Source organism: Balaenoptera acutorostrata, chromosome 9, assembly GCF_949987535.1.
Source record: "Balaenoptera acutorostrata chromosome 9, mBalAcu1.1, whole genome shotgun sequence".
Classification (NCBI taxonomy): Eukaryota; Metazoa; Chordata; class Mammalia; order Artiodactyla; family Balaenopteridae; genus Balaenoptera; species Balaenoptera acutorostrata.
This window is the reverse complement of record NC_080072.1, coordinates 8,448,238-8,471,234: the sequence shown is the minus strand read 5'-3', so window position 1 is coordinate 8,471,234 and position 22,997 is coordinate 8,448,238. Positions and strand designations below refer to the sequence as shown.

General features: G+C 61.0%; 2 protein-coding genes across 3 annotated transcripts in view; one reads left to right on the top strand and one right to left on the bottom strand.

Moving 5' to 3' along the window:
* The first annotated feature begins 450 nt into the window (after nucleotides 1-450).
* OTUB1 (OTU deubiquitinase, ubiquitin aldehyde binding 1) lies at nucleotides 451-8,801 on the top strand. Its single transcript, XM_007174337.2, has 7 exons — nucleotides 451-575; nucleotides 2,231-2,292; nucleotides 2,538-2,636; nucleotides 6,792-6,910; nucleotides 7,157-7,241; nucleotides 7,357-7,551; nucleotides 7,693-8,801. Exons 1-7 carry the CDS (start codon nucleotides 518-520, stop codon nucleotides 7,888-7,890), a joined length of 816 nt encoding a protein of 271 aa, XP_007174399.1. The 5' UTR covers nucleotides 451-517; the 3' UTR covers nucleotides 7,891-8,801.
* Nucleotides 8,802-8,934: 133 nt separating this feature from the next.
* Nucleotides 8,935-22,997, bottom strand: part of MACROD1 (mono-ADP ribosylhydrolase 1) — a 152,829-nt gene continuing 138,766 nt past the window's right edge. For both annotated transcript variants that reach the window (XM_057552945.1, XM_007174469.2), the window contains 7 exons: nucleotides 10,865-10,981; nucleotides 10,251-10,372; nucleotides 10,106-10,136; nucleotides 9,850-9,923; nucleotides 9,384-9,465; nucleotides 9,255-9,291; nucleotides 8,935-9,093 (listed from right to left, as the gene is read on the bottom strand). In XM_057552945.1, the coding sequence (XP_057408928.1) occupies nucleotides 9,287-9,291; nucleotides 9,384-9,465; nucleotides 9,850-9,923; nucleotides 10,106-10,136; nucleotides 10,251-10,372; nucleotides 10,865-10,981 (431 nt within the window). In that variant the 3' untranslated portion in view covers nucleotides 8,935-9,093; nucleotides 9,255-9,286. The remainder of the gene's footprint in view (nucleotides 9,094-9,254; nucleotides 9,292-9,383; nucleotides 9,466-9,849; nucleotides 9,924-10,105; nucleotides 10,137-10,250; nucleotides 10,373-10,864; nucleotides 10,982-22,997) is intronic.

The following is a 22,997-nucleotide window of genomic DNA, read 5'->3' as shown; positions in this document are numbered from 1 at the left end:
CCCTGTCGTAAGCGGGACACCAAAGCCCGCTCAGAACCGAGGCTCAGTGGAGCAGGACGGTGAAGCCCAGGGCTCTGATATTAGCACGATTCCTGGTCTCCTCCACCAGGTGATCCTCAATCGCCTGCCATGAGTTCTGGAGCCCGCAGCAGGAATGTTGCCTTGCGTGATTTTAATTTCATCTTCCTGCTTATCTCAATAACACAATCCGCTCTTCAAACTCCAGTGAAAAAAAAAACTGAAGTGGCCCCAGGAGGCTCTTATCACCACCCAGCACCTTGGGAGCCTGGGATGATGGAGCCGAGCGAGTGTGCGGGTGGAGGGTGGGCGGGGACTACCTTCCCTTTAACCTGCTTCCGCGGCGGCCCCACCGGACCTTGAGCCCCTCAGGTGACGGCGCCCGAGGGTATCCCGTTGCTAGGGGCGTTACCAAGGAGGGGCCACGAGGAGGGGCTCTCTTCCGGGAGGAGGGCAACTGGTAACCCGGAAGCGGTCGGCAGTGCGGCGCTGTTTAAAGATGGCGGCGGAGGAACCTCAGCAGCAGAAGCAGGAGCCGCTTGGCAGCGACTCCGAAGGTACCGACCGGGGGAGGGCCGTCCGGCCTGGGCTAGCGGGGGCGATGCCGGATGGCCGGTTCCCGAGGAGTGGCCAGGGGTGGGGCGGCCGGCGGCGAAGCGCGCGGACGGCCCCTTCCTCCGCCGCCTCCCCCCCTCCCCCTCACAATGGAAGGAGCCTCTGTCGCGACCCCCGGCCGGGCGGGCGGGCGAGCGGGCGAGCGAGCGGGGCGGGCCCACGGCCTCGGCTCTTCTCCCTCGCGCGCTCCCGGGGCGGGGCCTAGGCCGCCCCGCCCAGCGCCCAGCCCCTCCGTGCCGGGCGCTGGGCGCCGGGTTCCCGGGTCTCTTGCTCTCCCGCCCCGGTCCTTGTAGTCAGCCCCGGGCCTCCTCCGGGCCCGGCTGTCCGCCTTCTCCAGAGCAGCCCGAGCCCGGAGGGGCGTCGAATTACGCCGGGCTGCGGAGCACAAAGGACTGGATGGGCCGCTGGGGATGCTGCGGGCGGCCCGGGGTTGTGAGCGGCCGCAGGTGTGTGCCCCTGAGGGCAGCAGCCTTCGTTTCCGGTGGAGCCGCCTCTTCTGGCTTTGCAGCCTCTTTCCTCCTGTCTAGGCATTGTTTTCTTAGACCCCTGAAGAGTTGGACCTTTCAGAACGGCCCCACCCTCTTCTTTTCACCCCTGAGTTAGACGCGAAGACTGAGTGGGTCACTAGGGTGGGAGGGACAGCCCTGTTGCAGGGCAGCATAGGGGATGGGTGGAGGCCCAGCTGAGGATCCGGGATGCTCAAGCTCAGAAGGATTGGCCTTTAAGATCATTCAGCACCCACCTCCCCTTCTAATCGCACACTTGCGGGACTGAGCTTTCAGAGACCCAGCCCCCTAGAAGGGACTTGTTCAGGATCATGTAAGTTAAGAAAGAGCCAGGGCCAGGATTCACATCTCCTGGCTCCTCACCAGTGGCTGCTCAGAGCGGGGCCCACCGGGTGGACCTGCCCAACTCACTGACGAGTATTTAACACTATGCCTCTAAGGTAGCACCTCCTCATGACATTTCAGTGAAGGGGGAAGGTGGTGGTATAAGTCCCTATTCACAGCTGAAGATAAGCCTCGCAGTGAGGTAGCAGAGGAGGGTTATTGTGGTGAAGAGTGCAGGCTTTGAAATTAGACAAACCTGGGTTTGACCACAGGTCTTAGACCTTGGGCAGATTACTTCACCCGTCTGCATTTGTTTTGTTATCTGTAAAATGGGCACCGTTAAGAATACCCAGGATGGCAGGTGGAGGAGGGGTGTGATTGAGCAAAGTGCAGGCTCACAGGAAGCTCTCATCCAGCCCAAGACTCTGCCTCCTCATCTTTCTTTCCTCAAGAGACCCTGCCTGGCTCCAGAGCATTCCCGGGCTGCTGGGAAGTGATGTTAGAAAGCAGGGGAAAGGGTTTGTTAGAGCTTTAAGAGTGTACCTTGGGGGTGATCACCTTGGCCTCCTCACTTTAAAGATGAGAAAACTAAGGCCCAGGAAAGGAAAGGACTTTGCCAAGATCACACAGTTGGGGTGGAGCAGGGTGTGACACAGGCTTCCAGATTCCAAGTCTGCTGTCCTCGCCTGCTCTTGTCCTCTGCCCAGCTGCCTGGAGTGGGAATAGCCAGGGCCCACTGTAATCCTTGGCCTCCTACCTTCTTCCAGGTGTTAACTGTCTTGCCTACGATGAAGCCATCATGGCTCAGCAGGACCGAATTCAGCAAGAGGTGAGGGGCTGTGGCCAGCGGCCCTACTTTGGGGATGCATAGGGTGGACCTGAGGCCTATGTTTGTCTCTACTTTGGAAGCCCCGTCCTCTCCAGGCTGAGCTGGGTACTAGATACCTTTATGGGGCGGTGGTCACTGTGCCACTCGGTGACTGGCCCAGCAGCTCTCATTTAGGTGTTCTGGCTGATAGGTGTGGGTCACTCCGTTCACCTATCAGAACATGATGGATTTCCTGCCCTCTGCAGATTGCTGTGCAGAACCCTCTGGTCTCAGAGCGGCTGGAGCTCTCTGTCCTATACAAAGAGTATGCTGAGGATGACAACATCTATCAACAGAAGATCAAGGTGGGAGCCTGGCTGAGGGGGCAGGAAGAGCTCTCGGGTAGGGACAGGGCAGGAGCGTGCCTGCCTTAGACCTGCTCCTCGCTGGGTCTGGCCTCAGAGAGGGTAGGATGTTGGGGGAGCCCTCTGGTTCATAAGCATGCAGACTCTGGAACCAAAAAGACCTCGATTCAAATCCTGACTGCCACGCAGCAGCTGTCTCCTCAGCTGCTCCTTCGACGTCTCTGAGTTGTGGGGTCTTCATCTGTGAAATCAGGATGATGAGAGCATCTGCCTACAGGGTGGTTGTGAGGTTGAGGGAGGTGATGCCTGTGGGGCCTGGTGCAGGCTGCGGGCAGCTGACGCTTTCAGTGCTCACGGTGGGGCTGAGCGGGCTGGGGCCGGCTGCGGGACGAGGGTGGCAGCAGGGACACAGTCCTGCATCCTGCTTCCGGGATGCACGGAGAGGTAGGCAGCAGTGGGGAAAAGGGGCCTACAGACCTTTGTGCAAGGCCCTGCTGCATCACTTACAAACAGGTGAGTCCTTTAACCACTCACTTCCTTCTCTGTGAGCTGGGAGTTTGAAATGCGACAGTGAGTATGTGTAAACTGTCTAATCGGCACAGCCTAAAGGTTTAGTAAATTTTTTTTTAAATTTTATTTATTTATTTTGGGCTGCATTGGATCTTCGTTGCTGCGCATGGGCTTTCTCTAGTTGCGGCGAGCGGGGGCTACTCTTCATTGCGGTGCGCGGGCGCCTCATTGCTGTGGCTTCTCTTGTTGCGGAGTGTGGGCTCTAGGCGCGGGCTTCAGTAGTTGTGGCATGCGGGCTCAGTAGTTGTGGCTCACGGGCTCTAGAGCGCAGGCTCAGTAGTTGTGCACGGGCTTAGTTGCTCCGCGGCATGTGGGATCTTCCTGGACCAGGGCTGGAACCCGTGTCCCCTGCATTGGCAGGCGGATTCTTAACCACTGCACCACCAGGGAAGTCCCAGGTTTAGTAAATATTACTCCTCCCCACTCTCCCCCAAAGATCAGAGATGCTTAGAACCTTCCACCTGAAAGGATGGACCTTTGGGGTTAGCCATTTCAGGGGCCAGTCAGGTAACCCAGGTGATTGAAGGTGGCCGGGTCAGGTGGTGAACAGCCACGCCACAGCTCGGGTCAGCCAGTAGCAGGCAGTGGAAGCTCATGGGGCTGATGGGAGTGTCCATGCCTGTCACTCCATCGGTGCTTCCAAGACAAGCCAGAGGTTATTTTGTTGTAAAATCTCCAGACTCCTAATAGTTGGCAGCTTATTCAGATTTAAAATGTGTGGGCCAAACAATGCACACAGATCCAGCTATGTGTGGCCTGTGGTCTCCTCTGACCCCTTGCTCAGGGTGTTTGTGGTTTACCCAAGAGGCCTGTAGAGAGAGGAAAGCACGGGCTCTGGGGCCCGATAGACCTGGGTTGGAGTCCTGGCTTCACCCCTTCTGTGTGATCTTGGGCAACACCCTGGGAGGAGGAGTAGGAGGATAATGGATATTAGCCCGCAGCAAAGGGCCTGGCAAAGAGTTAAGTGCTCAGAATGATTCTGGTAGCGGCAGTGATTTGGGCTCTTTGTACACATTTTTTCCCGTTCATTTAACATTCCTAAGCACATACTGTGGGCCAGGCACTGTTTTAGGTGCTGGAGATAGAGTGATGACTACAGCTGTCAACTCCTGCCCTTAAGGTGATGGTTCATAGTGGAAAGACAGCCATTAAATGAGAGGTAACCCTAATGTATGTCAGAGGTGGTAGGTGCTGTGGAGAAAAGTGAAGCGGGACGAGGAGATCAGGAGTGGGAGGGTTTGCGGTTTTATTTTTTAATTAAAAAAAAATTTTTTTTTAATAAACTTTATTTATTTATTTATTGCTGTGTTGGGTCTTTGTTGCTGTGCGCAGGCTTTCTCTAGTTGCTGCAAGCGGGGGCCACTCTTTGTTGCAGTACGGGGGCTTCTCATTGCATTGGCTTCTCTTGTTGCAGAGCATGGGCTCTAGGCACGTGGGCTTCAGTAGTTGTGGGCATGGGCTCGGTAATTGGGGCTCGCGGGCGGGCTTAGTTGCTCCGCGGCATGTGGGATCTTCCCGGCGCAGGGCTCGAACCCACGTCCCCTGCATTGGCAGGCAGATTCTTAAGCACTGCGCCACCAGGGAAGTCCCCGGGTTTGCGGTTTTAAATATGGGGTGTGTGAGTAATGAACTGAGAGGCAAGGGAGCAAGCTGGCACGGCCGGCTGGGCAGAGCTGGGTGGGGGCCAGTGTGGCCGGAGCAGAGTGGGTAGGAGACGCGGGGGTTGGAGCCAAAAAAGGACTCGCAGGGAGCTGAGTATTTAATGGGTTTCTCTGGTCGCTGGTGGCCTGGGTGGGGATAGACTGAGCAGTGAGGTGGAGGCAGGGAGACCCGTGCGGAGGCTTGTGCAATGAAACCGGCCAGAGATGGAGGGACAGCCAGGGCGGCTGAGTGGCCCAGGTGAGAAGCGGTTGGATGTGGGCACAGCCGAAAGGGTCTGCTGCTGGGTTGGATGGGGTGTGAGGGTGGAGTCGGCAGTGGCTGGGAGGTGGAGGGCAGGCAGTTGAGGGGAGGCCGGGAGGAGGTCAGGAGCCACCTGTTGGCTGGGTCGGTCTGAGGCGGTGGAGGCAAGGCAGTTGGGTGTGAGTCGAAGTTGGAGTTGAGGGCCAAGAAGAGGGCGGGTGAAGAGTTACGTTTAAATCCCATGAGCCGTGAGGTCAGGAGAGTGAGTAGAGCTGATGCCGAAGCTGCCCCAGGCCTGAGCAGGTTGTGCTGTTCACATGGCAGGGGCTGTGGATGGTCTGTGGCGTGGTTGTCTTCTGGCAGGTGACACGTGGGCTCTTGAGGAAGGGTGCTCTGTGGTTTGGTGGCAGCCGTGACCGCCACAGGTTAGATGAGGAGGGGCAGCGGTGAGGTTGGAGGACATGGAGAGGGTGGGCCCGGCAGCACGTGAAGGGAGGACGGAAGTGGGGCGGGTGCGTCACCACACCAGTGGATGCAAGTGGACGCTGCTGAGCGGCTGGTCTGGGGAGGAGTGTGTTCGACCTTAGGGCTTGGGAGGCCATCCATGACCTTCACTAGAGTAAAAGCCTGCTGGGATGGAGTTCACAGCAGAAGAGAAATGGAGACAGTGGGCACAGACGGCTTCACTAGAAGCCCTACAGGAAAGCAGAGAAATTGGGTGGTAGCTGGAAAGGAATTCACGGGAAGCAGAGCATTTTTTTCGAAGGGAGAACTGGTCTGGGTTTATATGCTGATGGATCTAAATGGGTCGGGAGAGAGAAATTGATGATGCGGGAGGAGAGGGGAGACATCCTGGAACGGTGACCTGAATCCAAGAGAGGGGCGGCTCTGGTGGCCGCCTCAGACCCTCTGAGGATAGAGAGAGAGGCTGTGGGTGGGTGTGCTGCAGGGGCCGAGGGGTCCTCAGTCAGAGAGGAAGCAGGGTCATCGGGAAGGTGACTGGGGTGGGGGGGCTTCAGGAGAACGGAGAAGGTATGAGATAGGAGAAGGGGAGGGGCCCAGGCCAGGGGAGTGAGGCCTGCTTGCCAGACAGCACTGAGGGCCAGACCCCCCCAACTCATTGGGGACGTTCAATAGGCAGAAGAAATTTCATTGAGCTGAGGAGGAAACTGGAGAAGAGCAAACCAGTACCTGTGAGCAGGCAGGGTAGAGATTAGATGGGGGTGAGGGAGGCCGTTTCCCACCCCGGGGCTGTGTGGTAGGGCCTCAGGTGTGGCACTATGCCCCGTACCCTAACTTGTTTGCCCTGGAGCTCTCAGGGTTTGAAAGGCTCTTCACTGGAAAAGCTGTGTCGGTCAGGGACCCATTCTCTTGCCTGTTTTTATGAAACATCAGCCCTTCGGGCCCAGCAGCATGGCATACCCATTGGCTGGTGACCGCTTCGGCAACCCGTGCACGCAGTGTGTCCATAACTCAGTTTCCTGGGGCTTTGGGGGCTCCTGGCAGTGGGTTGCTAAGTGAGCCCCCACCCCAGAGTCAGCAGCCAAGGCTGCCAGGTGGCTGCTTGGAGCTCAGTTGCCACCCGCTCTGGTGTGACCTTTCTTGGGGGGGTTTCCTTGGCCCGCCATGGTTCTGGCCTGATGTTGATGGGCACGGGGTGGGCTGGGGGCTGCCTCTCCGCAGGACCTCCACAAAAAGTACTCATACATCCGCAAGACCAGGCCTGATGGAAACTGCTTCTATCGAGCTTTCGGATTCTCCCACTTGGAGGCGTTGCTGGATGACAGCAAGGAATTGCAGCGGTGAGGAGGGTGGCCACTTGGGCACAAAGGAAGCAGGTAGGGGAGGGTTCCATGAAGGGCTTGTGGGCCCCCTCCTCCCTCTTGATGACTGGGAGGTGCGGTTCCACCTGAGGCCCAATGACGGGCTGGGCCTCTGCTTGGGGCTTCCGTCAGTGGCCAGTCCCCCACCCCTGGGCTGGTCTCTCTGGGCCCCTGCTCTGCTGGCCTACGAGCTCATGCCAGCCTCTTCTTCCCTTCCATCCACAGGTTCAAGGCTGTGTCCGCCAAGAGCAAAGAGGACCTGGTGTCCCAGGGCTTCACTGAGTTCACAATTGAGGATTTCCATAACACGGTGAGCCCAGCCGCCCGGTCACCCGGTCAGCCAGAGTGGAGGGTGGGTGGCCTGGCTGTGGCAGGGTTGACCCATCTCCTCCCTCATCTTGCCCTCCGTCCCCCTCGGGTGGCAGTTCATGGACCTGATCGAGCAGGTGGAGAAGCAGACCTCAGTGGCCGACCTGCTGGCCTCCTTCAACGACCAGAGCACCTCGGACTACCTGGTGGTCTACCTGCGGCTGCTCACCTCGGGCTACCTGCAGCGCGAGAGCAAGTTCTTTGAGCACTTCATCGAGGGTGGCCGGACCGTCAAGGAGTTCTGCCAGCAGGTGCTGCCTCCTCCCTACTCCTCAGACTCGGGCCCTTCTTTTCTCTCATGCCTCGGGTGGGGAGCCCTGGGGCCGGCGGGGGGGGGGGGGGCTGGGGGAGGGGCACCGAGACGCGGGCCCTGAGCTGCCCCTGTGCCTCAGGAGGTGGAGCCCATGTGCAAGGAGAGCGACCACATCCACATCATCGCGCTGGCCCAGGCGCTCAGCGTCTCCATCCAGGTGGAGTACATGGACCGCGGCGAGGGTGGCACCACCAACCCCCACATCTTCCCCGAGGGCTCCGAGCCCAAGGTCTACCTTCTCTACCGGCCTGGACACTACGATATCCTCTACAAATAGGGCCGGCCCCAGCCTGCCGCTGCCCTGCCTGCCCTCCCCTCTGCCAGGCGCTAGACATGTACAGAGGTTTTTTTGTGGTTGTAAATGGTCATACTTCACTCCCCCACCCCCTTCCGTGTCACATGACCTTCCATGTTTTATTAAAGGGGACGCTGGTGGTGAGCCGCGTGTGTGCGTGTCCCTGCTCTGCTGCTGCCCCCCTGGCTGCTCTGTGTCTCGCTGCCCCCCTTCCCCGCAGGTGGGTTCCTCTCAGCCTTCCACCTGTCCACCCGCGAGCTTCCCCGCCAGGAGCAGTTTTGAGGGGGCTAGGCCTCTTGGGGATCCCTCCTGCTTATTGGGGTTCTGCTTCCTTCCCTTCAGGCCTCTGCCCCTTCCCTTTAGCTGGCCAGGGGCTTCCATGGGGATGTGGAAGTCCCTCAGAGACTTGCCCAGGGACCCAGGACCACCAAAGCTTCAAGCTGCTCCCTCATAGGCCCCGCCGCCACCCTGCTGTCCTGGCCAGGGCCTGGGTTGCCTGCCCTCCATCAGGGCTCTGCATGGCGGAAGAGTCCCAGGCGGAGAGGGCTGGCGTGGTGGTGGGGCCTGGCTCCGGGCAGGTGGAGGAGCGGGGGCACCCCAGAGCCCCCCAGGTGGTGCCCACCAGGCAGGGGAGGGGCAGTCCTCAAGCCTGTGCTGGGTCCTCCATGCCCAGGCCTAGCGGGGCTTGCCAGGCCACCATTCTCTTCCCACCCCTCCCCTCGGCCCGCTGCCTGTGCCTGCTTTGCACCCCCACTGCTTGGGCCGCGGTGTCTGCATCGCCTTCCTTTTTGCCTTCACTTCTTCTCTTCCCCCCGGCACATGTGGGGTCTCGGCCCCCAGGCTGTGAGCTCCTTGGGGGCAGGCCCTCAATAAATGTGAAGTGCTGCTGCCCACCTCTGCTGTCCGGCCCGTGCCTCCACCTGCCTGGCTCACCGAGAGCTCTCGCCAGCCCCTTTAAGCCAAAGCACCTGTCCACACCTGGGCTGCTTCCCTCACCCCCCCAGCCAGGGCTGGGACAGTAGGAGCTGCAACAGTAGTGGTCTTTATTAGAATAGAGGCTGCTGAGGGGGCAGGAGGCAGGGAGCAGGGGGCGGAGGGAAAGAATAGGGTGGCCAAGCCAGGCCCTGCTGCAGGCTTCCGCGACGTCTTAGAGCTGGGAGCGCGGTCCGGTAGGCCCAGACGAGTCTGTGGGCAAAGCCAGTAGGTCAGAGCATGTGGGCCATGGGCCTCCCCCAGCCTCCCAGTCTTGCCTCCCTGGCTTCCCTGCGTGGGGGTGAGCGGTGAGCGGGTGTGTTAGTGGGCACGAGGTTAGTGGGCAGCCACACGGAGGGCCAGGCCCTGCTTACCAGTCCTGGTCAGGGTAGGCGGCGGGCTGCCGTCATGCTGGAAGGCAGAGGACAGTGAGAGCCCGCCCGGGGTGGATGGGGGCGGGGCGGGGCAGGGGCTGGCCGGGGCGCGCACCACGGGGTACGTACCGACGGGGAAGTAATGGGGGAAGCGTTGCCGGTAGATGTTTTCGTCCTTCTCCAGGAACACGCATATGATCAGCCGGTCCACCTGCGCCAGGGCCTGTTCAGCCTGGGCGGAAACCACCCACACCCCGGCTCCCCGGCTCCCTAGCTCCCCGGTCTTAACACCGCCCCGCCCCAGCAGGTTTTCACCTGCCTCGCCCTTGGGGCGCTCTTCGACCTGAGTTTAGAGCTCAGGCTGCAGAAGGGGCTCATGGTGTGGTGTGCTATTGCCTTCTCGCACTACCCTGTGCCCTGGTTGCAGGGGAGGAAACAGCCCCGAGTAAAGGAGAGGGGACACAGAGAGCAATGGCAAGGCCTGAACCCCATGTACCCGGCACTCTGCACGTGACTGGTGGGGCTGGTCAGCGGGGCCGGGGTGCGCCCCGCCACCCACCCCCGTCCGGTCCTCTTGGCTGGGCCCAGGCCTCACCTTGTCCTTGTGCTGCTCCAGCCACTCGCGCAACGTGGTCAGCACTACCTCGGCCGCCGCCTCGTTGGGGTAGCCTGCGGACCGGACCCGGTGGGGCGGAAGTTGAGTCCCAAGCTCCCACCCGTCCCTCGCCGCTTCGCCTCGGCTCCCACCCACCCCCGTACCGGGCCCCACCCCTGCCCCGCCCTCCCGGGCCCCTCCCTGCGTCTGGGCCCACCTGCTGCCCACCCGCGCCCTTCCTCTAGACCCCACTCACCAAACACTCCTGTGGAGATACAGGGGAACGCCTGGGGTGGGGGGGTGAGAAGGGATTGGGGACCGCGTCACTCTCCGCTCCGCCTCCCGCCAGGCCGTGCCCCACCCCCGGCTTCACGTCGCCCCCGCCGCCTGGCGCCCCTTACCACCGAGCGGAGCCGGTGCTCCAGCAGCAGGTCAAGGCTGCTCAAGTAGCAGCTGCGGAGCTCGGCAGCCTGGCTGGCGCTGGGCTCTCCGTGGGCGATGGGTCCCACCGTGTGGATGACATCTGTGGGAGGCGACGAGATCAGACCGGCCGGGGGCTCCGTCCGGTCCTCGGCTCTCCCTCCTGCCGGCCTGGGCCCTGGAGCGGACAGGAAACAAGCCCCCTCCTCCCCAAGTTCTGAGACTCCCCGGGGAAGGACCCCACCCAGGTCGGCACGCAGGTGTACCCTCGAGCCTCAGTTCACGCCTCCACAGACACAGGCAGGCCCACGCTGGGCCCCTCCCCACATCTGTAGGCACCCGGCTGAGGCAATGGGGCGTTGCCTCCTTAGCTCTTACCCTCCCTTCAGGTCCTGGCCCCTCCCCAGCCTCCACGCATCCCCTCCCGCCACCGGCTTCCTGGGGAAGGCGAGGAGGGGCCAGGTCCTGGCACTTCAGAAGTGCCCCGGAGGAGGCCTCAGCCATTCTGTGGGGGGTGCACCCCTGATCCCCAGTTACAGCACTCACACAGGCGCCCTGTCTGTGCCCCACCGGGGTGGAAGTGTCGGGGACTCACACTTGGCCGGCAGCCGATAGCCGCAGGTGATCTTGGCCTTGCCGGTCTCGCAGCTCTGAAGGGTCCTGCACTCGTCGGTGAGGAGGGGTCCGGCGGCCCGGTGGATGCAGCCGTCCACTGCAGGGGACGGGGCAGTGAGCCTTGGGGTTTCCCGCCTCCCACCTGAGCCCGTTTTACAGAGAAGGCCGAGGCCCACAGACCGAATACTCCCGACCCCCTGGCTGTGCTGGGACTCACAGGGCACCTCGCCTTTCTCCCGCGGCCTCCAGACGCTCCCTCACCTCTCCACCCCCTACCCCCACCCCTGGTCCCACACTTGTTTCACGTCTAGGGAAATCGAGGCGAAGACAGGGGCCAAAGCGGGCCCCAGCGGGAGCCGGCGCAGACCTGCCGGCAGGGGGCGCGCCCGGCCCGCCCTCCTCTTTCCTGGGCTCTCGGCAGGGGCGCGGGAGGGGTTGGGGTCTCCCCGGGCCGAGGTGGCTTCGGGAGGCAGGGTCCGGGACGGCAGGAACCGCAGCCCGAGCCGGGCTAGGGGGAAGTCCGCCCTCCCGACTCCGGCCCGGACGCCCCGCGGGGCCCCGCTACCAGTCGCGGCCTCCGCGCCAGGAGCCCAGAGTCCCAAGGTCTACCTTCCAAGGCGAGGCCCCTCGGACCTACTTTACAAACTCTAAGACCCACTTTACAGACGCGGAAACTGAGGCCACCTAGTTACAAGAGGCAGATCCGATCCCGGCCTTGAGCTAGGTCTTACAGCTCCTTCCCTGCGCCACGCGGGGAAGGTGATCCGGCTCGCGCAGGTGTCTCCGGGAGTGCACCCCAGCTCGTTAACGAGCCGCCTCGTTAGTGCATCCGGCTTAATTGGGGCCGGGCCTGGGCTTGTTTATCCGAGGGCGGCTCTGGGGCTTCGCCAGCGACCTTGGGGACCCGGACCCAGATAAACAACTTGGGCGCGGGCGGAAGAGGCTCTTCTCCTGTCCGACCTCGCTCCCGTGGCGCTGAGGGACAGGCGGGGTTCGGCCTTGTCCCTCATTGGCTGCCGCACCTTGGTAAGCCCTTTCCCCGCTCCCAGATTGTCCACTGCCTCATCTGAAAATTAGGCACAGTGACCGCGCCCCCCCCCCCAGCCTCAGGGGAGGCGTTAACATCCTGGCCAGGAGAACATGACCCACCTCTGGCAGGTCCCCAGCTCCGATTGCACCCTAGGCCTGTGCCAGGGGCTTCTTGGACACCGAGCTCAATGCTCTGCAGCAGGAAAGGACTATCATTTCCTCATTTTACAGATGCGCAAACCGAGGCCCTAGCTCCTTCATCACAGCCCCACCCTCAACATCTTGGCACAGGACCAGGGACACCAGCTGGACCACCCCCTTTTCTTCTGTTTTCTTTTATGCCCTGTGAGCCCAATTAAACCTAATTTTGCGACTTCACTCAGGGATGGTACCAGGCGATTTCCCAGAGCGTCCCAGGAGTGGGGGTGGGCGGGTGGGGTAGAGGAGTTGGGGGAACCCGGGGAGGGAATCTGGGACTGGGTCCCCCGCCTCCTCCTCTCAGGCAGGGATGAGGACGGTGGCACCCAATGGGAGGGGGCGGAGAGTGTGGCACAGTGTGTGTACAGCGTCCATGTGCAGTGTGTCTGTTCTGGGTGGGGGTGCCAGGCGACCCACCCAGCACGGTGTGCCACAGCAGGGGCTGTGGAGCTGGGCAGCCTGGGTTCAGACGCCAGCTCTGCCGGGCACATTTGTGTGACCCAGGGCACTTAACCTCTCTGGACCTCGATTGCCCCATCTGTAAAATGGGATAATACTAGTACCCACCTCATAGGAGTATTGGAAGGATTAAGTTAATTCCTGTAACATGCTTAAGGCATGAGTGAAGGCAACGCCAGTGTTGGCTATTACTAGGTCAGTGAGACTGTACGGGCAGGTGCCCAATGTGTATATACCAGGGAGCGGGGCGGGAGGTAGCGTCCAGGGCGTACAGGGTTAGCACAGGGACCTGCCGGAGCCGGCTCACCTGGGGACCTCCCAGCCCTGCCCCAGTGGTCTCATCCACTTGGCACCTGGTTGCCTGCCATCTCCCCGTGCTGTCCACCCTGCAGGCGACCTTGGCCCACTGTGGGGGCCGTGTGGAAGTGGCGCTCAGCGAGATCTGTGTTTGAGGGACTTATTGTTTCCTGCAGGAGCGGACAAGTCTGCAGCCAAGCGTTTGGGGCTGACCTGGGGGCATGAGGGGGGAGGCGGAGGGAGGAATTGGCGCTGGCAGAGCCCTCGGGCTGGAGTCCCCCGAGCAGCATGCAGAACAGGGCCGGGCCATGTGCAGGTGCCCAGGGAGCAGTTCTCCCAAAGCAGAGCTGAGGGACAGGCCCGGGCTTCCACCCCTGCTCACCCTTCCCCCAAGAAGCCAATGCCCAGACCGGCCCTGGCACTCAGGGTTTCAGCAGCCAGGCCCCCTCCTGCCCCCGCTCCCTGTCCACACAGCAGCCTGTGGCTCTCCCATCCCTGAGTGCCAGAGGAGGCCCCCAGCCCAAAGGGCTGCCCTTCCCATGTCTCCACCATGACCTGCACCTCCCCTGGCTCTGACCCCCAGGCCCGGTCCCGGCTCTTCCTTGGGCTAAGCTGAGCCCTGGAGACCGGAAGGAGGAGGCTTCCTGAGGTCCCATCCAAAGACAATGTCCTTCCTCCCCACTCCCCACCTGACCCTGGGGCAGCTGGCCCTTGGGCCTGCCTGGTTAGGGGGTGCCCCAGTTCATACCAATTGACCTTCGGTCCCCTCCCTGGTCAGCCATATCCAAAAACCCTCTAAAGCAACTATACTCCAAAAAAATTTAAAAAAACAAAAACAAAAAACCCTCAAAGCTCCAACTTGACCCCCACCTCACTCTGAGTCAGCAGAAAACCTGGGGTCTCTCCTGGGGAGACTGAGCCCACATGGGTGGTAGGGCCTTCCTCAGATGTCCCTCCACTAAGGTCAAGGCTGAATCCTTCCTCTCCCGGAAGATGGCCCTAAGGCCACTCTGCCTCCCTCCTCAGCCTCCCCCTCGCTCCTCCACCTTTAAGGTCCCAGGTCTGGCTCCTTAATTTCAGCCTCAACAGCTTCTTTTTTTTTTTTTAATAAATTTTTTAAAATTTTATTTATTTTATTTTTGACTGCCTTGGGTCTTTGTTGCTGCACGCGGGCTTTTCTCTAGTTGTGGCGAGCGGGGGCTACTCTTCATTGTGGTTCACGGGCTTCTCATTGGGTGGCTTCTCTTGCTGCAGAGCATGGCCTCTAGGCCTGTGGGCTTCAGTAGTTGTGGCCCTCGGGCTCAGTAGTTATGGCTTGCGGGCTCTAGAGCACAGGCTCAGTAGTTGTGGCACACGGCCTTAGTTGCTCTGTGGCATGTGGGATCTTCCCGGACCAGGGCTTGAACCTGTGTCCCCTGCACTGGCAGGCAGATTATTAACCACTGCGCCACCAGGGAAGTCCCTCAAAAGTTTCTTGGTGAGCAAGGCGCTGAGCCATGTACATCCACTGTCTTATTTGGGCCTCATAGCCTGGCTGTGCTATTATTTTTCCTGCTTTAGAGAAGAAGAAATTGAGGCACAGAGAGGGTGAGAGACTTGCCCAAGGTCACACAGCTGGACTGCTCTACTTCCTCTAGGACCATGAAAGGACCTGTCTCTCCGTTCCCATCCTGAGCCTCCCTCCCACCCTGGCTGTCTGTCTACTGTTTGCCCTCCTCACCCAAACACTTTGGGAAGACGTTTTGTCTACGGCTGCTGTCTCCTCACTGCTGGCCCCTGCAGCCTGGCTCCTGTCCCCTCCCCACATCTACATATCCCCCTCCCAACAGAGGGACTGCTTTGGGGACCTTTGGTTGCTGAGCGGTCTGGGACCACTCCTCTTGCACGACCGTTCAGCTGCACCCACAGGCTGACCACTAACTGTCTCCATCCGATCCAGCAAGGCTGCCTTGGAGACCTGCTCTCCCCGTCCTCCTGCCTCCCTGATCTCTTCTGTCTGGGGGCCCTGTCTGCCCTCTCTCTGTTCCAGCCCTGACTCTCCGCCCTGGTCCAGGCACGTCCCCCAGAGAAGCCAGCCGCACCTGCTTGGAAGCCCACCCCAGCCTCCTGCCATCGGTGTGGCCTCCACAGCCCTGCACTGAGCCTTCAGGAGCATCAGCTCAGACTCAGCCCCTGCCTCACAAGTCCAGGGCCAGGAGGGCGCTGGGAGAGGGCAGGGCCTGGAGCCGGGCCCTCCTCAGAGCCAGTGGAGGTGAAGCAGACAGGCTCCCGTGGGGGCCATTTGCCAAGGCGCTTAGGATATTTTGGCCGCTATTTAGAGTGCTGTAATATTCATGAAGGGAAGATTAGATATTTAAATTTATTCAGCAATAAATGCATCTCAGTGGGGGAGCATTCCTCATGCTAAACAAACAAGCAAGCAGGGGCTAATTAATTATTTACAGGAACACAAGGAGGCCTGTGGCCTAGGGGAGAGGAGGGCAGCTGTGCCCCTGACAGAGGGCAGGAGACCCTGGCTGGCCCTGGGCCTACCACTCCATCTCCCCCCAATTCCCCTCCACTGTCCTGTGGGTCTGGCCCCCCTGCTCGCCCCCTTCTGGGATTTCTCTTTCCAGAAATCCTGCCCACAAGCTTGCCAATAGCTTTGGGCCAGTCACTTAACCTCTCTGAGCCTCAGAACTGGCCTCAGAAAGTTTGTGGGGAGGACTGAGGTTTGCTGAGAGGTGGCCGGGGGGCGGTGGGAGACTAAAGGCCAGAATTATTAAGCAACTCGTCCAAGATCTCACAGTTACAGGAGAGCAGATGCTCAGAGCCGCTTCCCCAGCCTCCATCTCACAGGAACAGGGACAAAAGCTCGTGGAGGCAAAGCCACTCTCAGCCAGGTGGGGGTTGTGAGGCCTTGCCTGGGCAGCCCCCAGCCCTGCCCTGTGGGCTCCTGTGGGTCCGCAGGGCAGCGGAAGGAGAGGACGGGCCTGGGCAGTGCCCTCCCAGGGTGCCAAGTCTCAGAGCCTCTGAAAGGAGCTCGCTGGGGCTGTGTGGGCCACGCCTCCTGGTAGCAGAGCAGACCTGGCCCCGAGAGACCCAAGGCTCCCTCCCCCCAGCTCTCCCACCCCTCCGCCGGGTCACTTCACCTCCCTGCGCCTCAGTTTCATCTGTACAAGCTCAGTAACAGCACCTCCCTCTGCATTTGGTGTGAGCGTTCAGTGCGAGATGGTACCAAAGGGCCCTGCACGTTATCACATGTTGCCCCATTTTACAGATGGGGAGACCGAGGCACAGCCACGGACTCCGTAGGCAGAAGACTCCTCTGTCCCTCATGCTCTTGGGGTCCCCTTTGCCCAAGGGATGGGACCCACTGCCAGGTGGAAATGTCACCCAGAAAGCCCTGGCAGAGAGAGGGCTGGGGAGGCAGAGGGGTGAGCTTGAGGCCCACGGGGCCAGGGGAGGGGTGCACCTCTCGAGCCCGGGAAGGCACTTGGGTCTGGGCCCTCGGGACCACCTCCCACTTAGACGTCTCACCCCGCAGGCCCCAGGGGCTGGGCGCCCGGCCTGAGAGCCCTCCCACTCCAACCACGTTGGCGCAGCCTGCAGCTGCCGCCCATCCCAGCCACCTGCACAAACGCCGAATGCCAGGGCTGAAAGGGGGCAGAAGCCTGAGCCGCTGCACTGCCAGGCCCCTAACCTGCAGGGGGCAGGCCCAGCCATAAAGCCTGGCCAAGTGACCCAGGCCAGGGCCTCGGGCCCCCTTCTCTCTGGCCCCTCCTGCCCTCTTCATCTCTGGCCTCCATCTTCCTCCCAGGCCCAGGCCGAGACTTGGGATCCTCAGCCCCACATGATACCCCATTGCCAGAACTGCCTCGGCCTCTGCCTACACCCTCCTGGTCACTCATTCAGTCAACAAACCCGTGCCAGCCCCCGCTCTGTGCTAGCCTTGGGCTCATCCCACTGTGGGGGGCGGGATGCAGAGCCCACCCTCGCCAGGACCCACCCTCGAGGGGCCAAGGCGGGTGGGTGCCCCAGGGAGAAGATGGATGAACGACAGCTCCGCGATGTGATCTGAAATTCATTATGGGGTGAGATCAGCTCCTTAAATGGGGATTTGAAAACATTAGGGCTTCATTATGTACACAACGGCAGCACCTCATTCATCATGCAAAAATCACTCCCGTTATTAAAAATCCCTGTGGCAGCTGCAGGCAGGGGCTTGGAAGCATCTTGCCCGCTGGGGGCGGGGCACGGGCCCCAGAGGCCGAAGCTGGAGTCCCCGCCCTTCTCTCTCCCACCCAGGGAGGGCTGGCTGAGGGGTGGGGGTGGGGAGCGCGGTTCAGCTCAAGGGACTTGGTGCCTCAGTTTCCTCATCTGCAAAATGGAGATGCTAACGGTACGCGTGTCCCACAGTGCTGTGACGGGGGTGAGATTCTGCAGGGAGAGCCCAGCAAGGCCCTGGCGTCCACTCAGGGAGCGCTCCACACGTCTGGCAGCTGTTAGCACCTCCTCCTCCTCAACTGGGGCCTTTACTTGGGGGACCGTATCACTCCCCTGCTCATGAAACCTCCCATGGCTCCCACAAGTCCATGAAATAAAATCATCAGCGCTGAGCAAGGCTGGGGCTCCCTCCAGCCTCCGCCTTAGATGACATCCGGCCTCCGCGTGCCTCCCCCACCATCCTCGACACAGGCATTGGGCAGTGGGGAGGTGGACCCGCCAGGCGCCAGGCCCTGGGCGAGGGAGGCGAAGTGCGGCTCTAATATCACCGCAGTGAAACAGCAGAAGGAAACAGACTCCAGAGCCAGAGGAGAGGGAAGGGAGCTGGGCAGACATGGGTGCGGTTCAGGGTTGGGAAGGTGCCTCTGAGAAGGTGGCATCTGAGCAGAGCCCTGAGTGGTGAGAAGAAAGGCTTTGGGGAGGTCAGGGGAGGAGGGGTCCAGGCAGAGGGCTCAGCAGGGCAACAGGGGGAGAGGTGGGAGGGGAGGGCTGCATCAGCAGGAACCATTGCCGTGGGAAGGTGCCAGCAGGGCAGGAGCGTGGTCTGAGATGGCCTCTGGGGCCCTTTGCTGTACCCTCGTCCAGGAACGCCCTTCCCCTCTCTGCCGCAGCACGGCCCCCTGCCCCAGACAACTTCTGGCCACAGCCGCCCCATGCACCCCCCTGCCGCAGCCTGGCACGGAGCCGTGCTCAGGATTGGCTGGTCGGCCCACACAGCCTGGCCTGGAGAGGGCCACGGGGGCCCCCTGTCTGCCTGCTGTGCCAGGCCCCAGCTAATCGGAGCAGAGCCGGGAAGCAATCACAGATCAGCGGCGCTGGGCGATGGAGATAGTGCCAGGTGGAGGTGCGCGGGATGGCAGACGAGCTGGGCAGAAGTCGAGGCCTGAATCCTGAGGGCGAGTGAGCAGGAGAGAGCAAGAGGTGGAGAGAATGCACGTGCCGGAGGAGCCGGCGTGGAGGAGAGAGACAGAGAGATGGAGCGAGAGTGAGTGAGACGGCAAGAGACAGACCGAGTGGGGGCGAGGGAGACTCAGACGGAGACAGAGAGAGGAAAGAGGGTGCCCCCCGCCCCCTGGACTCATGGGTCCCTGTGTGGAGAGAGGAGAGGCTGGGCCCCGGGTGGCAGGTTCTGCCCGAGCCATGTGCCTGCGTGGTGGGTGGGGGAGGAATGCACACAGATACTTGGGCTGTGGGGAGGCGCCCCTGGGCATGGCTGGGTCACCAACAGGTCCCCACTGAGCATCTACTGTTTTCCAGGAGGTGGACAGACAGACGCCCTGTGCATGCCCCTTAGTGGGGGAGTCTGATGGGGAGCAGTTGGTACTTAATCACACGAACAAGAGTCTGATTTTCAAGGATGACAGAATACTGGCCCAAGAGGGGCAGTGGCTGCTGTGTCCCAGTGCCTGCTGTGTTCCAGCACTGAGGACAGTGCCAGGAACGTGGCAGGCCCCTCAGCAAATAGAGCAGTGTGTGGGCGTGTGTGTGTGTGGGCGTGTGTGTGTGTGTGTGTGTGTGTTGGGGGGCTGCTGGTGGGAGGGGCTGCCCTGACATGGAGATAACTAGGTGGGAAGGTGTGGTGGGTGGGCACAGGAGCAGCATGTGCAAAGGCCCTGTGGCAGGAGAGGGCTATGCCGGGAGCCGAGCCACCTCTGGCTTCTCCCTGGTGGGAGATGCCTGGGACCCTGCAGTGTAAGGGACGCACACGTGGACTTGCAGTGTGGGCATAGGGTGGAGGGCGTGCAGAGCCGATAAGCAGGAGGGCAGGGTGGCTGCGCCCTCACAGGCCTGCAGGTTTGGGCAGCCCGCTGACCTCCGGAAGGGAGGGTCCTTGGCAGTGGCTGTGTGTGGATGGGGCTCCATCCTGCCCTGCCCCTGCCAGGGACCTGCCTGACCCCAGCCGCCCACCCCTTGGGCTGGCCCCCGGGGCTCTGGACAGGCAGGGGCAGAGATGGCCACTGCAAGCAGAGGAAGGCGGCCCTGAATTAATCTGTCACTAAAGCTTGGCTGTGGCAGGCGCAGTCATGATTTAGATGAATAATTGAAACGCTCCGATACATTTATTATCCCTTTAGTGCGAAAGTGGCAGAGAAAGACGAGGGGTAATTGAAAAAGAGTGCACAAATCTCCACCAGAAGGCTGGCTCCTTATCGCCGAGTAAACATTTCAGTCCCAATAAACAGGAGAGACACGCGTCAGGGCCCTGTCGATTCCCATCCTGATTTAGGGCCCGCCTCCCTTCCTACCATACAATAGGAGAGTGTTTGTTCACAAAAATTTTTTATAGAGCCAGTAAAAGGCTCTCCAGGAAGGAGGCGGGAGCAGGAGTGGGTCTGGCAGTCCCCAGGCCTGAGGGTCCGGCTGGGTAGCTGCCCCAGCCCTGTCAGGTCTCCCCACCGCAGACACTGGGCTCTCTACCTGGTGGGCCTCTCCATCCCTCTGTACCCGACGAACTCCTATGCAGTCTTCGGGGCCCAAGTCAAATGCCCCCTCTGTTGGGAAGACTTCTACCAAAATGGATCTCTTTGAGGGCAGGGTCAAGTCCTGAGTCCCAGGGTTTGACACAGGTGTCCTCCCCGGCTTCATATACACACACACTCAGAAAGAGTGCTGGGAAGGAATGGGGAGTGGGGGGCCTTCACTGTGTTATCACACCACCTACCTTGGCCTCAGGGCCTGGTGGGTGCCCAACCCCAGTGAGGCAGGCCCAGGGGCCCTGCACCCTTTGGGTTAAGTCCTTTTGGCCCCAGCGGCCCCTGGGGGTTCCCACTGAGGTTTAGGGTGCCAGAAGACTCCCCTACATACTTGCTGTAAACACTGCGGTTCCCTGCACCAAAGGCCTGCAGGCCAGCCTCAGCCCCCCTTTCAAGAGCTCCTTTCTGAACTGATAGCTGCCCTCCCCCAACAGGACTGTATGAGAACCCCGGGGTGGGCTGTTAGTCCCCAGCTCCTAGGGTAGCACCCAGCACACAGGGGTGCAACTAACCACCCCACAAAGGCTGATCTAGGGGCTTGGAATCCCCTGAACCCTGTTCCTGGGGAGAGTATGTTCTAGTGGGGAGAAAGGCAATAAAACTAAGCACAAAACACAAGCATGTTGAAAGGGCATCCGTGCTCTGGGAACAGGCACAGGACAGGGGAGAGGATCAGCATGGAGGGCTGGGCTGGCTGGGGGAGTTTTCAACAGAGTGGCCAGGGCAGGCTGAACAGGACCAGTGCTTGTTAAATGCATGGGTGGTGGCTGGATAGGTAAATGGGTGGTGATGGGAAATTGGGGGTGGGTAGAGGCCTGAACCCCTGCAGGGCTGGACTTGGGAGAAGAGGGCACCTGGGAAGACCAGGGTCTGTCTGGGCAGAGTTAGATGGGGACCCAGACCCCCCAGTCCCAGGCTGCCCCTGCCTGGGCCCTCCCTCCTGGCAGGTCGGGGCATTAAGGCTGGATGGACCAGGGGGCGGTAGAGGGTACAGGTGGCAGATGTGAGAGCAGAGGACATCCCGGGGGCCCAGGGCCTGTTACCATTCCCATCCCAGGTGGGCGCCAGGCCCCCCCAAGCCCCAGCCTCTCCCTATCCCCTGTCCCCTCCCTGCCACCTCCGCCTTGTTCCAATCACATTAGCAGAGTGACAGCCCCAGTGAGCACCGGCGGCGGCTCCATGAATCTCGGCCGGCGTTAAAAGGCTGGACTCCGGGCCCACTTCCTCCTGAGTCCGGGCCCACCCCATCCATCTCTGCGTCGGTCAGGCTGCGCCTGGGGCCTGCTCCAGCCTCCTCTCACCCTCAGTGCTGCAGGAAAGGGAGCTAGAGGGACCCCACTGGGCCTCCCCCCTCAATCTGGCCAGAGCAGCTGTCCTTTGACCTCCCAGAGTGAGGTCACCAGGCCATCTATGAGCCACTCCCTGCCCTGCCTGAAACCTCAGTGGCTCCCACTGCCCTCATCAGCAAGTCCTTTGCTTGACATGTAAGGCCGTCTGTCCCTGCCTTTACCTGTAGTTCATTCATTCATTTATTTATCAACCATTTATTGAGCACCAACTGTATGCGCCAGCCCCAGTCCTAAGTGCTGGCGATACAGTCATGCCTTCTGGAGCTATTGTTCTCAGTGGGGAGACAGCCAATAAACAATGAACATAATAAACAAGTAAATTATATAGCACATTAGGAGAGAGGTGCTTGGAGGAAAATAAAAACTAGAGCAGTGTGAGGGGCCTGGGGAGGTGGGGCAGGGGCAGGGAGCCGCAATTTCGAGGGGTCAGAGTGGGCCTCACTGAGTAGACGGCACGCAAGTAAACACTTGTAAGAGGTGAAGGGAGCAGCCACTTGGCTCTCTTTGGAAGAGCATTCGGGGCAGAGGGAAGAGCCAGTGCAAAGGCCCTGAGGCAGGAGTGGGCCAGGTCTGTTCCAGGAACTGCAGGGAGGTCGGCACAGAGTGGAGAGGGCCAGGCAGTCTGACAGGTGGCTGGAGACCCTGTGGGCCGTGGGAAGGAGGTGAGGTGAGAGCCCTGGCAGAATTTTGAGCAGAAGAGGGGTGATGACCTGACTTAGGACTTGTAAGTCCCACACACCTTTCTGTGATCCTTTGCCTTCCTAACTGAACGGCTAAAAATCCAGCTCCTCATGTGGTCTCTGAGGCCCCTGAGCCCTCTCCCGTCTCCCCTCCTCCCGGCTGGGCTCCGACCACTCCAGTCTTCGGAGTCTCCCCGAATGCCCCACGCTCTCCCTCACTCCAGGCTTCACCTGTGCCGTTCCCTCTGCCCAGCACACCCTTCCCACTGCTCTTCACCGGCTGCCTTCTACCCGTCCCTTGGGTCCCAGAGGAGGCACCATCTCCTCCAGGAGCCTCCCTGGTCCCCAAGCCCGGACACTGAGGCTGTCCTCCTCACTGAGCACCCGGCCCAGCCCCCCCGATTGCACAGACCACCCTGTGTCGTGGTGGTGCTCCTGTCTGGCCTGTGAGCTTGAGGAAGCAGGGACCAGGCTCCTTTGGTGCCCGGCAGATCTGTCCAGGCACTTGGCTCAGAAGAGGGTCCTAGATGGGCCTGTCTGTGGACCCCCAGTCCCCAGTGAAGCCACCTCATTCTGTGAGGCCACCAGGGTAGCTGTGACCTCCACAGGGACAGCTGGAGGAGAAGCAGGGGAGGGGGGGAGGGAGGGAGGGAGGGAAAACGTCTCTAAACACAAACAGGCTCCCCGCGCCCCCCCCCATCCTGCATCCTGGCCGGTCATCAACAGCTCTTAACGCTGCTCTTATTTATTCCTGACCTTCTATGCCCCTTTTACTTTTCCCCTTTTAAAACCTGGCCTGGGCCACGCCACCACTGCCGTAAGCGCACCCTGGGATTTATCCGACGGCGCATTAACCCCTGACCCTAGCTCACCAATCTTACTGCTGCCTGCACAGACAGCAGGCGGCCCCGCCAGCCGGGGGGTGAGGGGCTGGGGCCGAGCGGCTGGTGTGGCCAGCCTGTGCTGGCCTGGCCGGGCCCCGGGGCCATAGGGACTGTCCCCCCGCCCCTCCCCGCCGGCACCTGCTGACCTTGCCCTGTGCCCCTGGGGGCCGGGCCCACGCTGACTTCCAACGCCCTGCCCGCCTGGCCTGCCGGAACCCCTGCTTCCTGGTGGTCCTTGACAACAGTGAACACACACGC

What these genes read in the sequence shown, in the direction of transcription:
- OTUB1 (XM_007174337.2), top strand. Translation starts at nt 518, where the DNA reads ATGGCGGCGGAGGAACCTCAGCAGCAGAAGCAGGAGCCGCTTGGCAGC. An exon ending in AGGACCGAATTCAGCAAGAG is followed by an intron (nt 2,293 to 2,537) that starts GTGAGGGGCTGT and finishes TGCCCTCTGCAG; the next exon opens with ATTGCTGTGCAGAACCCTCT. An exon ending in TTGAGGATTTCCATAACACG is followed by an intron (nt 7,242 to 7,356) that starts GTGAGCCCAGCC and finishes CTCGGGTGGCAG; the next exon opens with TTCATGGACCTGATCGAGCA.